General features: G+C 34.7%; 1 protein-coding gene across 2 annotated transcripts in view; it reads right to left on the bottom strand.

Annotated features, from left to right (window-relative positions):
• Positions 1-8,847: 8,847 nt before the first annotated feature.
• LOC124308481 (zwei Ig domain protein zig-8) overlaps positions 8,848-17,934 on the bottom strand; it is a 409,568-nt gene continuing 400,481 nt past the window's right edge. For both annotated transcript variants that reach the window (XM_046771229.1, XM_046771230.1), the window contains one exon: positions 8,848-9,797. In XM_046771229.1, coding sequence (XP_046627185.1) covers positions 9,694-9,797 — 104 coding nt within the window. In that variant the 3' untranslated portion in view covers positions 8,848-9,693. The remainder of the gene's footprint in view (positions 9,798-17,934) is intronic.

The raw sequence follows: 17,934 nt of genomic DNA, 5'->3' as shown, positions 1-17,934 counted from the left end.
TTATTCCGTACATTTCATTTCATCTTGTTTTTCTTATTACCTTAATTCCTAATCGGATCTCGACCAGACTATAGGACGAATGGAAAACTCTCAATTTCTTCCAAATTATTTGAGGGCATAAAATAATGAATATACTTTTCTAAATGTCTTTGACATGTTTTGTCTCGTTATTAAACTAAGTCGGTTGATAGAAGAAGAAAAGAAAAACAAAAAGAAAAACAGAGACAACAAAGAGAGCGAGGTGCGATGTATTAAATTTTCACTTCATACCTCTATAATTACATTTTATTAAAGCGTGCGCTAATTTAACGTCGGCAAGCATATTGCCCGCTGAGTTTTGCAATTTAATTAATACAACCGCAATCTTGAGGTTTTCAGGACGGTTTCGATATGTATAACAATGTTAAAGGTACACCAATAATTAATACAAAATATTCTGCGTACCTTTTGATGATAAATCCTGCACTGCGGCATCAATTAGTTAATGCATTAATTAATGTGATAGAGAGACCACGGTAATTATAACGGTAACAACAGTAATGATTAAAAAAAAAAAAAAACACGATCAGGGAACAAAAAACCCGCGCTTTCCCAGCTTTAATCCCGTGTTGCGAAATCACGACGCAGAGTGGGACAATATGTGCCTGTTTACACAGGCGTTAATTACGCGCCGGATTGCAGGAGGCGAGTTTAATCCATTATTTTCACGTGTATTGCCGTTAATGCATATTCGCAAACACACTGTTTACCGAATTGGCAAAGAATTCGATTTCGGCACAACGCGGCGACTATACCGTAACAATCTCTTGAAGCTTGAAAGTCAACCGCGCATGCGCGAGTTCTATCGGCTGTTCGCGCAGGCTGGCCATGCCGAGTTTCAGCTGTCAAACTCTGTTCCTGGCGGCGATTGTAGTTGATACGAATTTTCGAGGTTAGAATCGCAAATAATTGAGGTAGTGACTCGGAAAGGTTTGAGAAGCATTTGTTGTTGGGTCGGAAAGTTGATTCTTCAAAGAAAGGTCGGAATTTAATGACTTTGCTATTTGAAAATACAAACGTACACATTTTGTGTATGTTGGCCCGCCTGCATTGCAGGCAAGAATATCGCTGCGGGAAGATTTCACCAACCTATGAGATTGGATTATTTGGCGCATGCGCGGTTGATTTTAAAGTTTCAAGAGGTTGTCCCAGTATAGGAGGGATTAATTAAAAATCGTTTTCGCATACTGGAAACAACGACGGGGTCAAAGAATTTGGAGATATTCCATCGATTTAACGACAAGAAACGTGTAACGCAAGAGTTAATGATATTGAATTAATTATATATATTTTATTTATTTTCACTATCCGATAGCAAAGACGGGATTTTTTATGGACCTCCATGGCATCGCCGATCGATTGTATAATCAAATATCGTTTGATTATTCGTCATGCATCATTCATATATATATGGGCTATTCCGCGTCAACCGGATCAGTCATCTCTCAGATATTTTTTTAATTTGGCATGTGGATTGTGTAGGGGGAGTTAGATTTTTGTGCCAAAGCGCGAATCTCGTAATGCAAAATTCGATTTTTTATTAACAATAACAAATTAGACTCCCATTTTTTTCAAAAATTCATAACTTTGGAAAAAAATTAGATACAATATATTTTTTTTTTTCAAATTACGCGGAAAGCTCCATAAAGTTTAAAAAAAAATACGAAATGGTAAAAAAAAGTTGTTATCAATTGTTTATTTAACAATTAATTTTTCAAAGATTTTTAAAACAGTGACTGACACGATCAAAAATTTTTTTTTAAATTCTGACATGTTCCTTGAACTGTACTACAACCTGTGAATTAATTCCAGAGGGGTGTTTTTCTTTGTTTTTGAGTAAAAAATCATTGAAGGTGTCGATGCGCGTGAAATTGCGGCGCGCCGAGTCTCTACGTAATGGCGGGCGGCCGGTTGCCGTCCACCGCTACCCCGCGGTGGCGTCGCAGCGTCATTTTAGAGTCATTTTCACGATGTAGGACATGATTGAAGAATCTGAAAAAAATACTGTACCTTCACAAGGCCTGCTCAAAGCGATAAGTGAAGTTTCAAGAATGTGTTTTTATTTTGAAATACGTAGCAAGTTATGTAATTATTATCATTTATGTGCACTCTCATGGTGTGTAACCGTTATTTTGAATCTCTGTAATAAAAAAATGGTAAAAAATACATTCCTGAAACTTCACTTATCGCTTCGAGCAGGCCTTGTGAAGGTACAGTATTTTTTTCAGATTCTTCAATCATGTCCTACATCGTGAAAATGACTCTAAAATAACGCTGCGACGCCACCGCGGGGTAGCGGTGGACGACAACCGGCCGCCCGCCGTTACGTAGAGACTCGGCGCGCCGCAATTTCATGCGCATCGACACCTTTAATGATTTTTAACTCAAAAACGAAGAAAAACACCCCTCTGGAATTAATTCACAGGTTGTAGTACAGTTCAAGGAATATGTCAGAATTTTAAAAAAATTTTTTGATCGTGTCAGTCACTATTTTAAAAATCTTTGAAAAATTAATTGTTAAATAAACAATTGATAACAACTTTTTTTTACCATTCCGTATTTTTTTTTAAATTCTATGGAGCTTTCCGCGTAATTTGAAAAAAAAAAATAGATTGTATCTAATTTTTTGCCAAAGTTATGAATTTTTGAAAAAAATGGGAGTCTAATTTGTTATTGTTAATAAAAAATCGAATTTTGCATTATGAGATTCGCGCTTTGGCACAAAAATCTAACTCCTCCCACACAATCCACATGCCAAATTAAAAAAATATCTGAGAGATGACTGATCCGGTTGACGCGGAATAGCCCACATATATATATACTTTCGTTTATAATTCCAGTATTTGTTATTGTCGTTTCTTTTTACATATAATTTCCCCTGAAATAGTACTTGATTTTACATAAATATTTCAGAAACAAACTTTCAAGAATAATTCGTGTTTATGATCGTGGAGTGTCTGGAAAAAAAATAAGAAAAAAACGCCAACAAGTGAATAAAATTTTCTTTCGTTGACGTTGAGGGTTTCTTTATTACCTGTTCAAACTTTAAGGCCCAGTTGAAAATGCATCGGCCTCATTAATCTCTGGAAACGAGTATAACAAGTTAATAACGAAGATTCTTCGTTGCACCTGTCTTTACGTGCACTAATAATTTTCATCAAGACACTGAGAAAAATTCCAATTCTTACAGCGACTAGAAAATTTTAGTGAAACGGGTACCATTGTAAAATAACGGCTTAAATATTGTTGGAGTTGTAAGAAAATATGGTACAATTATTATAACCATTCGATGTAATTGTAATTGTCAATACTAAACTTTCTGGTTATTGCAATATCAAATCTGTTCGTTCAATTGACTAAATTTTTTTCAACTTATATTATTACAGCAACATAAAATTATCGCAATAGTTAAAAGAAACTACAGTACAAGTAATAAAAATCAATAGTAAATAATTAATTTCCATTAGCAGGTAAAAGATTGAATTTCATATTTTCATGCCCAGAATTGTATTTTTTTAGGTCATTTAGGTGAGAAATGAAAATAGAGGAAAATTATACAGTGCGAACCACATGTAAAAATTTTTCTTCGTGTACAGCGGCTGCACCTTGTGGCCAATAAACTCGGCTCGCATACGCAAGAGTCTCAAGATTCACGAAGGTGCAGCGTATAAACCATGAGCCGACTGTTATATTACATCCGCTTTTTGAAATATGTACATATTTACAACGTACAAGGTGCAGGAGTTATAAAAATTGATATGGTAATGGCAGCCATGGCATTTCATACCCTTCTGCGTTTATAGAAAACCGATATTTATCCCGCTCCGAGTTGCGGAAACGTTGAATTTATCATCCTTCTTTTCTTAGATTTTAAATATATTTTTATACCACTCGATGCCTGCATCGACACCGCGTTTTACATTTATTCAAAATGTGTTAATTCGACTCACGAATTGCTGGTTATTTTCTTGTTTAACATTGCGGATATTTTCTTGAGTCACGCGGCCAAAAGTGATTCGTATTGGTTTTCGCCACTTTGAACAGTCGGTAAAATTTCAAAAGTATAAATAAATAAACACTGTACAAATAAAAAGACAGTCATTCAAATTCATAATTTCATTGACTAGAAAATTTTCCAAGAAATTCACGCAAACATTATTATGATATTTTTATTTTTTTCATTTTCGCACTTCAATCTAGTATCCCTTGTTTGTTTCAAATACGATGACTTTAATTTAACAATTTCGATTTAGTTAGTTTGACAAAATAATTTGGTCAAGCGAATTAATATTGATTCAACAAAAGCCTTTCTTGTCGCGATCGAGTAAAGTATTGATTTGCGTGAAACTTTTGATGTGATTACGAAATTTAGTCAACTAATTATCATTTCATTCGAACTTTACGTATTTGTTCCTCCAAGTCGCATGATCGTTGACAAAAACAATTATGCACTTCAAATAAAAATAAGTACAGGAATCTAGCCAACGAAAATTTTACATCGATCGAATGCCATGCTTTTTTGATCTAGCCGGAGCTTGTTTGGCGTAGCTGGTTCAATCGGTTGCACTAATATGTTTACGAGGTAAAATAAACACCACATGCTTTGAAACAAGTCGAGAATATATTCATCGAAATCGTCAGTATACTAGTACTGTAAACGGCCAATAGGCGGTGAATTTTCTCGCTACGGAGTTAGCTTCAGAGATAGTTAAAAAAACGGGTAGTCAGCTATGAAGTCAGATAAGGATAACGCGAGATAAATTTGCCGTCAGATCTATTAAAAACAAAGAATGCGTACTGCCAAGTTCCGAGTTATCGAAATTGATATCGATTAGATAAACATAAATCTATTGACACATATTCAAATTGTACTTCTAAATATGCAATAGTAACTTTTCGAGTTTTATTGATTAAATATCGGGTAAATACCACAAAATTTAGAGTTAACAGAATTATAAGCGATGTCATTCGAAGTATAATGACGCTAATGTTTGATTATTGTAAAAGATTTATGCGAAAACAAATTTCATTCGTGTTACAATTATAGAATTCTTGACTCAGCAAAACACGAACAACAACCTCAATTTCTTCCGATACAATTCCGTATTTCTATAACAAAATCGATTGGGATGCGTTCAATCCAATTTTCCGTCATTTTATTCCAAATAATATTTTGCCTCCGTGTAGTATTCTGACTCATCTGCAAGGTTTTTAGTTTTTCGGGAGAATTGATATCGACTTGAAGGTCTTTTATTTTTCACGATTAAACGGATAAATACGGTTCCGGGTGAAAAACAAAAATGAGTTTGATATCTGTACACCCATAGAATCCCACAAATGTTATAAGTATTCTCGACTATGGTTCTATTCCTCTTACCGGGTGTATCGACTGCTCCGAGTCCCGCTTGGCGACTTGTCACGCCGAGTGATAATTCTGGAATGATTTCTCGCGCTGAGCGCTCCGATCTTTAGTTTGATCGTTTCGATTGCCGGTGGCGCCCTCTGGGCGCAACACAGATTTGTCGCGCGCCTACCACATTTCGTTAATGTATGTACACTTGAGGACAATGAATCTGAGACGGTTATCTTTTACACTAGACAGTTATGTTGGCATGAAACAAGAGCGTGAAACAAACTCAATCTCAATATACATAACATAACCCATGACCGTCGAATCTAACCTTAGAATGCCGCGGGGATAATGACCATAGACTTGTAAAAGATAGACTGAGCGCTCTTATGAGCCGTTTGAAGCAAACATTCAAAGGACAGAAATATGCCGGGAGTACTCCTTTCTCTCTCTGACGATATTTGTGACGGGGATCGAGGCGGTAGAGGAGAATGAGGCGAAATTATGCGCCTATATCTATAGCTGTTCCATTTCCACTACGCCCTTGTCTCCCGGTATGAAACCGATTGAAAAGAGAGAGCAGTACTCCCGACATATCTCTGTCCTTTATATGTAAGCTTCAGTACCTCTTATAGGAGCGCTCAGTCTATCTTTATAAGTCTATGATAATGAATTGTTGGATTGACACGTATTCTAAGGTTAGATTCGACGGTCATGGGTTATGTTGTGTGTATTGAGATTGAGTTTGTTTCGCGCTCGGCCGACTATGGCGCTGTAGGTTTCTCTCTGTTGCCAACATAACTGTCTAGTGTAAAAAATTACCCGTCGCAGATTCATTGTACCCAAGTGTATGTAGTTTTATTCATATTTTACATGTTTTTCATATTTCGGGCTGCTTGGATCCGTAATTGACTCATAGATGTAATAGTCACGATACAGTCGACAACAGTTCCTTTTACAAAATTTTGTTTTATCATTCCAATGATTTATAAACCGTTGTCGCAACGATTTCAATTTTACTAAAACTTTCCAGAAACTACATCAAACGATATTATTCCCATTGTGTATAATTTATATCAAGTTACGCCGGATTTTCATAATACATACATACTCGAGTGAAATATTAAATAATCCTTTGAGCAGGTGTGCAGCATCCGCCTAACGTGGGCATAGAAAATGCCGCCGGATGAGAGGCGGTAATTTCAGTGAAAGGAATTGAAAAGGCTCGTGTGGAGCATCAGCAGCAGCAACAGTATCATCGTGCTGCAGTTTCTACCGTTCGTTTGTCCGTTTTCTTTTCATTTTTCCCCCATTTCAGCAAACGCGTTCCAACGGAATTTCCCGGGCTTTTTTCAAATTACTTTTGTTTCCGAGCGGCGGAAAAGAAGCAACTTCAACGGCGGACACGTTTGTTAAAATTTCGTGTCAACCGCTCGAAGAGAGCTCGCGAGATTTTTTTTTTAAAAGGAAGGTATAATTGAAACGCTCATCACACTGCCGGCTAATTACGTTTTCCATTTTTTCATTTATTCTACTCAACGCTTCAGCCGTGACACATGCAGAGAAAAACCGCAAAACCTCAACTCGCGAGTCTCTTCATCCGCTCGACAATATCAAAAATATCACTTTATCTCATTTGTGGCACAGAGATTCGTGCGGAGGTCCGAAATATTGTAACTCCTCGTTGATGATTTTCGAAAACTTTTACGAGTACGTGAACAGCGGTTCAAGTGTGAATTAATTATTAAAATTGTTAAAGTTAAAAACAGAAACCGAAATTCTCTAATTATATTTTATACGACTTTAATGCATATTTCCACTTTTCATCTCCTTTGATGACATACAAAAAAAGTTGGTTTCGGTCGGAAATCAATTTTTCTAATTTCACTCTATCCTTACGTTCTCAATCCTCTAGAATCCGAAAAACAGGATTTTAGAAACATGTCAAATGTACAAGATTTCACAATCAATTGATGAGCATGAAAAATTCTCGTGTCAAGTTTAATTTGACTTTCCGGTCCTACAGGAAATAAATAAATTTTCAATGTTTTACCGACAAACGTTTATTTTTTTTTTCTCATTACTTTTTCGAAATAAACCATTACGTTATTTCCAGTTTATATAATTTTTTGGCTACAGGGATTTTTGTTTTCTAATTTTACTTTCAAATTTTTTCACTTTGCTGCCTAGTCCTATCAGTTTCAAATCGCGGAAGTTTGTCAGACAGACCAACAGACGCGTCCGTTTTCATGATGATGAAAACCATCGCGAAAAAACTATTTTTCCGGTTTGTTTTTGTTTTTGTACTAAAAAGGATTAGTGAAAATTTCCACACGATTTTAAACAATTTTTAAAAGTCGAAAATTTTTTTTTTACCCACTCTCCAAGAAAACTTCTTTTCGTCAATCAGTTCCACGATTTTCCGAAACGATTAACTGATTGTTATTGAGTAAAAAAATCCGCAGAGAAAAAAAAAATCCACATTAATTTCGATGTGTTAACAAAGTTTCTTTTCCAGGATTACTTTCGCAAAGTTAATTCTATTTATACGTATTCACTGCAGGTATTCGTGTTGGCTAAAAAATCCGGCAAACCATCTGCAAAATACTTTGAATAATGAAGAAACGTAAACTATCAACATGATTTTAAAAATAATTGGAATATTATTGTTAATTCACCCAGAAACTTTTCTTTTTATAGTTAAAATAAAAAATGATAAAATTCCGTTCACTGTCTCCGATTTTTCAATCGATTTAATATAATCGTCAAATTTTGTTTCCATTTTTCTCCCACACCAATTATGAACTGTTTAGGACATTTCCTCAAAGAACTATCAATCTGTTTGAATCGATTTCGTTACGATTGAATCGATCAGATCCAAGAAATTCGAGAGTTCTTATTTATACAAATTGCACGATGATTTATAGCAGGAGGTCGGAAAATTTGCGTAAATTGAAAATTATAATGTTGCATGAATGATTTATTTACAAGAGTAAAATACTATTTACATGTATAATGATATAATAGTTGGTATATAGTAACGTGTCAAGAATACAAGATTTTATAATCAAAGAATACAAATATAAAGTGTAAATTAAAATACACCGATTGAAATTGGAAGTCGGGAAAGGTTAGATTAGATTGTGCCTCTTTTCGTTTATACCAAAGTTCTTATTTTTTGGTCACGGTTTTTATTATCCTCTTCATTTTCAGAATAAGGGAAGAGGCGCGATAAGATAAAGATATTCACGATCTAATTCTTTCAATTAAACTCTTCGTCGTGGTCACATCGTTGAAATTATACAATGTCATGATATAATAGTAATCATACGTTCAATGTACGTATAATTATACATTTATGATTCCTAATACGCCTATATTTATACCTAATTTGTTTACTTAATTCTTCTACACGTTACATGTGCGGTAAAAATTACCTATTTTCTTCTCTTCCTTCAATTCTCTTACTATTTCATTCATTTCTCACTTATCGGTTTTTTTTTTTACTCTCTCTCTCTTTTTTTTTCTCATAACTCCTACTCTCTTCACTTCTTATTTCTTCCATTATTACATTCAACTATCGTTCATTGTTAGTCAAAGTTCGTTTGTACGATTCCCTTTCTTTACAAAGTTGAAAATCCATATCACGTTTCCAAGCTCGTACTTGACAAGTAAAACATTTTGCATCGTTTTTATTTTTCGTATAATTCACAAATTTTTACTTCACTCACGACGCTTCGATTTCGCTTCTTTCTTCAATATTCAAATTCCGATCAAACCGTGGAGAAAACCGTTCGTTGTTTGATCGATACTTCAGGAAAAATCTTTCGAGAATAAACGTTTTACTGTTCCTTTTTTTTTTTCTCAACAAAAATTACAAAGTTAAAATTTCACCCGATATCGAGATATTTCGTGAAGGCATTTATAAAGTCAGATCGATTCGGTTAAGAAGAACGAAAAATTCGTTCCACAAAAATAATAAAACAAAAAGAAAGAAAAAAAAAATTGTCGAACGATAAAATTGTCTTTTATGGCAATATCAATTTCAACGAATCTTGATCGACCATTCATTTCAAATGGATTGAAAAGTGTTCAAAACATATGAAATTTTTCGTCTCAAATATTGAGAAATACACATGTGTGTAATATATATAATCATCATCTGCGTTTGTGTGTGTATTTTTTTTCTGGTATCTTTTCAACGCGAAAATTTGCAGTAAAATTTGTTTCCGTCGCTGTTTCTCCTCGGCTATTTAAAATCTAGCATGTTTCTTCCTGAATCAGGTTTCAACTTCTCATACACATTATCTAAGCTGACCGAGGAGGAAAACTACGGCAACAAGGATGATCCTTGATGTCGGGGATCCTGCGGCTGTATTTCCGTGCTGCATAGCGGCCGGATGTTCGCCTGAAACAAACGAGATGATTTTCTCGTTAGGAAAAAATTCTGGACACGAGAGGCTGAAAATAAAACAGACAGAAGCGATTTTTTTTTTTTTTTTCTAACTAAAAAACGACATTCGTGTCTTCACGTAGGGTAAATAATGCGAAAACTGTGAATAGTTACTAAATATTGAGTTTCGATGAATCTATTTCGAATTCTGATATGAAAGGCATTTTTTCAGCAATTAATTCACGCAGAGTATTATTTTTTTTTTCTCTGCACGAGCTTATTACTTTTTAGCAGAATTACTTCGGAGGAAGTACAACTCATTTTTTGAGCTTGAAAAATTTGCGTCCGTCACGATTTCATGTTCATATAAAATAGCAAACACTTATTTATTCATTTTTTGCCATTTTCAAAAACAGTTTCACCTAATTTTTTTGATTATCGTCTAAACGTGGTGCATATTTCAATGATTTGCACACGTGAATTATTTGAATGGCCAGAATTTAAAACGATCGATACGCTGAACAAAATTAAACGAGTTGAAGGTAAAAGCCTGCAATTTGAAATGAAAGATTTATGCACAATGATCGGATGTGAAAGAGAATTTATTTTACGCCATTGATCTATTTTTTAAACGGATCAAAATTGGTATAACATAGAATGTTCGTTAATCATTAAAAATACTTCTTGGTCATTTAAAATTATCATGATTGATGCATTTTTTGAATATTTAAAATTATTAACATTTGTACCGCAGTGTTTTACGATTTTTTTTTATCGATTATCAAGCTTCCAAAATTATAATCATTCAACGTTCTTCGAAAATTCTTAGAACATTTGTGACAATTTTCATAGTTTAACTTAGTATTATTAATCAATACCAAATTTTCAAGATTGTTTCAAGGAGGTGCTAAGATTTTGAAATTACATCTGTTGGTTGATGTAGAATTTTCGGGGTTCCTTTTAAAAGACTTACTCAAGTTTTGAAGATTTCTGAAGAAGACTTCTTTTCCAAAATATTAACAATCCATCGAATATATTGTAGTCTGACAGAGAATACCATTAATTTTTTCAAGAGATTCTCGAATCTGATATTTATCGTTACTTGACGTAAAACCCACGAGAAATTAATACTAATTATCGATCGTGCCAACATGACAGAAAAAAAGGTTACAGTTTACATTTGTAGAAAAAATTCTTCTGATTAAAATTTATATCCATCCAAGATTGAAATTAAGCAAATCTACAAAATTTAAAACCAATTTCATAAGTGATTTGAAACGAGGCATCGATACATTAAAGCTGTTTATTTATAATTCCAGCATCATTTGTAATAGAATTTTTAAAGAGATCTTCCTACACCCAATTTCACGGATATAATAATTGGATTATTGGTCAAATTCAAACACTCGAAAAACTTACAAATATCAATATTTGGCCAACCGACAACTGCTGTTTGTTGAACAGTATAGAGGGACGTGTGTACACGAATCCAGATGCTGAGTATCAATTTGGGGGAGTCGTGGGTATAACAACTATTCGGGATTCTATCCATGACCCGTAATCAGGTGCAAATAGGGAACGAACTATCTACAGGGAGGAGAAACTTCGTGGAAACTCTCCAGGATCTCCTTCGACTATAACCGACTCTGCGAGCGGAAATGGCTCGCTATTTCTGCAGAGATCCGGCTCTAAATCCTGCGGCACTCTGGATGCTTTACCGAATTTTCAACTTCGGTATACCGAGCTTGCGAAAAATATATCCAGTCTTCGGTAAAAGGGGATCGAATATAGGAGAGGAAAGCAAAAGGAAGGGGGAATCGACTGTGCCGCCTACAACGGGTGTTGCCAATTAAACGCTGCTGGATGTTGGGTTGCCTACCACCGAGGAGAACAAATATCGGTAAAACAGACCTACCGAATCATTGTCACATTAATGTGACTTCGGAAGGCGATAACTGAATGCTTCAGCATTGATTATGAATAACGAAATAATTGTTTGGCTACATTCACATAATTCCGCAACACGGACAGTTCCAGTTCAATCGTGAGGAGTTTTGAACAGGCCACTTGCCGGTAACTCGGTAAGTCCGTATTACCGATATTTTTTCCCCTTGGTGGTAGGCAACCAAAGATGCCGCGGCGTTTACCCGTAAACACTCGGTATATCCTGTCGAGACAATAAAAATGAATCGATGGAATAAATTTCTCATCCCCCTTAGTACCTATTTCTTCTTCCTACTGGCATACTTCACCATGCTGCAGTGTTACACACGGGGTGATTCGTTTTTTCGCCATATATCGAAACTTAAAATGACAGAACAAAGGTTTCGAAAGTCCGAATCGAGAATGATAAAATTCAATCTGATTCGAGAAAGTTCCTGAGATCTGGAAAGATATTTTCAAATGCTGAATTCAAACTGTAAGCATTTTTCAAGGAGAAAGTTTTTACCAGCGATAAATGCGGGACATATTTCGAAATCCGTATTAGCTTAATTTCAAAACAAGTTTCTTCTCTTTCGGATTTTCTTTGGTTTTTTACTGCTTACTGTTTCTCTGTGTAAGAACTTGACGTTAAGCTAAAGATCGGAATATTAGTAGCGGTGACTGTAGTTTTGTGCATCACTACAAATTTTGTAATCCATCGAGAAGTAATATAAAACTTCAGTGACATAAGCTCACAATATCTCATTGAAGGAACAAAATGAGAAATAAATGTAATGCATTTCACTTGAAAATCGAATCGTGGCGATTCTCCTTCGTTCTTTTGATGATTTTCCGTATAAAACAATATTCCGTAAACGAATTTGTTTGAAATTCAATGGTTTTTTGTAAATAGTCCATTCATATCACATAACTGTGCAAAAAAAAAAGAAAGAAATTGGTATTTGCAGCGGTAAAAAGTGATTTGAACATATATAATTTCTCATTTTGAGTAAAATTTCTCGAGTGAAAATTTGAGTGAAAAATCAACGACGAGAAATCGGATTTAGAATTTACGGAGAAATGACCTATTGTTAAATCAAGTTCTCATTCTTGACAGAATTTTGCTTAACACGAATTAAAAAAAGTCCAGTCTAAGAAAAATTTCAAGTTTTGATACGAGTATTTTTCCTTTTCTTTTACTCAATTCTCTTACACACAGTTTTTAGAATCCAATGCACTGGCAGTTTGTGCAAAAATGACACCGTGTATATACAAAGTAAACAAACTGCACGTTGCAAGTGCTCGTATATATGACTTAGAATACATAATACAAATACATATACATGCAAAGACGAAAGAAGCTCTGAAGGATTAAACAATTTGCGGGAAAGCTTTTTGGGGTTAAAATTTCGGACAAGTTCCGATTTAGATAATTTATAGTATGCATTAATAATATATGATATTTCTCTAGTTTTCGGACTTTTTGGTCTTCACGTTTACCAGAAGCACGTTGATCAATTTTATTGCCGAAAAAAATATAACTCGATGCGTTTTTTGTGCGGAAAAATGGAAATCCATTTTGAAGTAAATCCTCACGACGTTTCAAACATATTTTTCACTCACATTTCCAGTCTTTTATACGTATATGCAAGGGGTGACAATTGTTTTTATTAAATGTGAGAAGGTAGATATTTTTGAACGTATCCCGAAGTTTTTACAGTAGGATGAAACTGCGACCATAATTTATTAAGTTGATACGAATATTTCAAAAATCCTTAGGCGGATTTGAGGATCAACCTTATAATATATAACATATTCGGAATGATCCGACGTTTTTTTTTCTTTACGCCAAAGAGACGTTAGGTCATATTTTTTACGACGACAAGAAGTGCTGTTAAAAATTCAAAGGTGTGCATTCGAAAATCCTAAATTCAAAAATGTGATAAAACCGCATTGGCCAAAGGGTTTCTGGTTTACGGAAAGGTCTGAGAGCTCCAAAATTCGAAGATTTTCACATCTTAGCGTGAAACATAATACATCGTTTCACGTATTCAAAATCAAATTGATAAATTTTCTAAACGCAATTATCTTCATCATCAGAGTTGAGTGAACTTCGTGTAGAAGGGAGAAAACTTCGATCAACGAACCCAATAAACATTGCTGGTAAATAAATCGTAAGAAATTCGTCGAAAAATAACGTTGTATATAGTTGAATAATCGTTCAGCACATACGTTTTTTCTCGTGAAAAATGTCCGCCCTGATATAGGTATTTTCGACTGCGCTCATCAACGTTTTCTGTTAGTGATTATGATCCGGATATTCCACGGTTGAAGTAAACGTCGAAATTACGGTTTTCGGAAACGTAATGAAACAAGTATGGAAGAACGCAATTTAAATGTTAACGTAGACGTTTAATATATACCTGTTATAGCCACCATTTTTCGTGGTTCAAACACGTTTAATAAGCGTGTTCATTGGAAATTTTTTTTTATAATAATACACGTACTTAATGTGTGTTGATTTAACGTAAAAACGATATCCGTAAACAATTATTATACGTTTAATTGAATACACTTAATCGAATATCACGCGGTTCCGATAAACGTGTAACAACCGACTTGAGAATATGTTTTCGGTATAATTTTTCATGTACTATATTAATACACAAGCTGTTAAAAGCTTCTTGTATGGTCAATATGGACTTATCTCAGGGGTTAGATGATACAGCAACGCTCACATTCTTAGCTATTTCAGTAATGGTAACTTGCACCAATTGAATGATATTAATTATTTTACATCCACACCTATGTATTCTTATGAGAAATACAGGACAACTAAATGAGATAAAGCACACACCTTTGCGAAACATGATATATATTTATTATAAGTTACTTTCATCCAAGGCAACAATGACAATAGTTACATTGCACACGTATCGAAATATCCGCTTTAACAATGTATCCGAAACATAACAGTAGTTTTTTATATACCAGTTTGTCTGTATCGTTGATGCGGACATTTTATTATGCCAACGATGTAACTGTGTGAATGTTGACTGGGATGTATAAATAAACATACAGTCTTTTACATATACGCATACCTCAATTGTACAGATGTACTCACAAGAGTATAGAAGTATAGCAAATAGTAAAATTAAGTAAACATGGACAAACAAAAACTTATATCCGATACAAGAGGTTTGATAACAAATAAAACATGAAACAAAATAATCATACTATGATTATACCCTAACGAGGAAAATTGTTAACTTTCATCTCGGGACTAGGTAAAAAATCACAATCCTGACAAAGTAAAATAATAAAAAGTATTGGCACATTATTTCAAAAAAGAACACAGACGCTATAGAAAGCGTTGTCTAGGTACGCAGTACGCATAAGTTTTAATTATTATTCGACCGCAGCTGGAGCATTCACTTCCTCGATATCACTGCTAATCCGTCAAATACCTGAAAATACATAGTATTTAACACCTGTATTCTAGGTAGAATAATCTTTATGTGCCATTTCAACGTTCTCTCAACGTGTCTTGACAGGTCTATTATACATATATCATTTCAACCACTGTGTGTTTATTGGGAAAAGATGCAGCCACTAAATGATCGTTCATTCGTACATGATACGTATGTGTTAGCGATCTATTTCACTGGATAACCTTATAAAAGAAAAACGATGCCTGCACAAGTAAGAGTGAAGCTAATAATAAATATCTGCGGCTTCTATTTGCAATCAGTATATATTCCATACCATACACATGCTTCTTATAGCATTATCTACAAGCAATTCTATTGTGCCTACATCCTTTCGGCGACGTTCAAAAGCAAGTACGACGCAATCACAAAGTATTTGTTTCTTCTTTTTATTGTCAGGTTATTTACGCCTGTATTGTCATTTTCGTCTGTATTGAATCATCGTGATAAATTTTTCCAAATAGAAAATACATTTGTACTTACCAGCTTATGAAGGCTCACATAAACACGGACGTGCACTGACCTCGGAAGTTGGTCAAATTAGACTGATTCACTGATCGCGTGAGCTGAGAGCCTTCGCGAACGGTGGTGGGGGGGCATTCTGGCGCGTCGTCCTCGGCTCTCAGCGTGCAGGAACCGTACGAGTTACAACACGCTGACCTAGCGAGCCAATCAGAGGCAGAAGAAGAGGCGCGAGTATTTCACGCTAGGACATTCTCGATTCTTCGCGACCGCTTGTCGTTTGACACATGCGCTCATTATACGTATATGTAACATCCATGGTACACGAGCTTCATCTGCGGCCACTCGCTTTCCTAGCATGGGTTATTCCAATATATACATTATGGTATAGGAAAACGTATGTTTTACAATTAATAAAGACGCCGCGAAGGGATGCACTTATATGCTCAACTACGTAATTTCTTGGTGACCTTTGTAGAAAAATCTGTTCATCGATTTTTCAACTTTTTTTCCTATGTTGGGGAATTAACAATAACACAAGGAAAAGAATTTGAAAAAATGGAGGTAACATATTGTTCTACTTTACAATATTACGTAGAATAAAATTATCACTTCTAGTGTTATGTCACCTGAATTTTTTCATATTTTTGATGATACTTACTAGTTTATCGAATGAAAAAAAAGATTGGAAATCGAATGACCAGTTGTTTACAAAATTTAAGGTAATCAGAAAAACGTGCTGAGGAGGATAACAAAACGTTGAATTTTAGTCACTGCTAACATGAGAAAAACTTGAATATAATGATTATAGTTCCAAATTCAAACATCGCAATATGTAAGTAAATGATGTAAAAGTTGATTCCTGCCCTCACTATGTTGAAAAGGGTAGTATTCTTGGATATGAAGGTCAGAAAGGTACGAAACAAATCTTGTTTTCGTTTCGGCCCGAGTAGGTATATAATTCTGTGTATCGATATGACAAGTCTATGTACGACGTAATTTTCACGTATTACATGTGATCAGTAGATCAAAAGTGTATTGACTTAATTATTAAACAATTAATGAGAACATATTGGCAAGGTATGGTAACCATACGAAACGTTAAACTTGTGTTACTGGTGAAGGAATAAAATAGTATATTAGCTGTTCATGAGACTAGAAATATAATGGATTTTACCACACGTTTATACTACGGATCTCGCTTACCACAATAAAACGTTGATGATGGAACGCAGAAATTTTGTATTTTAATACCTACAAATGTACCGATTTTTAACGAATTTAAATTGACAATTGAGCTAGTAAACAAAACGTTGATTATTAGTCTAGAAACCGTTGTTTAAATGTTGTAGAAAAGCAGTGAATGAAACGTTAAACTTGTGTTACCGGTGAAGGAATAAAACATGTATATTAACTGTTCATAAGACTAGAAATATAAACGGTTTTACCACACGTTTATACTACGAATCTCGCTTACCACAACAAAACGTTGACGATGAAACGTAGAAAATTTGTATTTTAATATCTATAAATATACCGGTTTTTAACGAATTTAAATTAGCAATTGAACTAGTAAATAAAACGTTGATTATTAGTCTAGAAACCGTTGTTTAAATGTACGTGTAATGAAAATCGTATAATATTTGTGGAGAGACAACGATTAATATTTTACTGAAAAATTACCGTATATCGAACACGGTAATATTTTCTACCTATACCATAATTATACGACCTTAACGTTTCTTCAACCACATTTTAACCGGCTCATGTTTACTGGGAAGGAATGGGTTGATATTTTTCCAAAAAAATAATTAAGAACAGAATCCTACAACGATTATGTCGAGACCGTATATTTTTGGGAAATGAAGCCTGCAGGGCGAAATGACAAGCTTGCGGAATTGAGGAAATTATGGGGTTTGGGATTGACGGTTAACGGAATTTTGGAATTAATCAAAAGACCCTAATTCCAGACACCCGGTCCATCCAGCGTCGCCTTGATCCTCGGCGACCTTTGGCCAACGTCTCATGACGCTTCCATTTCATCTCGACATGAGTAGGCTGGCTGGCCAAGAATCGATACTCTCATCAAATTTATAACATAGTCCGGTAAAAATATGTCGGAATTAAAAATATTCGCGTTATGGATGAACTTTTGTGTATAGGAGTTTTCGATTCTCAGGAACTCCGATCCGAACTCATTTCTGAGTTGCATAGCCGGCGTTTTGAGAAAACAGTAAACTTTGACGTTTCTTGCGCTTTACTCAAATACTGTTATCGAT

This window comes from Neodiprion virginianus, chromosome 7, assembly GCF_021901495.1.
Source record: "Neodiprion virginianus isolate iyNeoVirg1 chromosome 7, iyNeoVirg1.1, whole genome shotgun sequence".
NCBI classification, from domain to species: Eukaryota; Metazoa; Arthropoda; class Insecta; order Hymenoptera; family Diprionidae; genus Neodiprion; species Neodiprion virginianus.
This window is presented reverse-complemented; position numbering and strand designations above follow the sequence as displayed.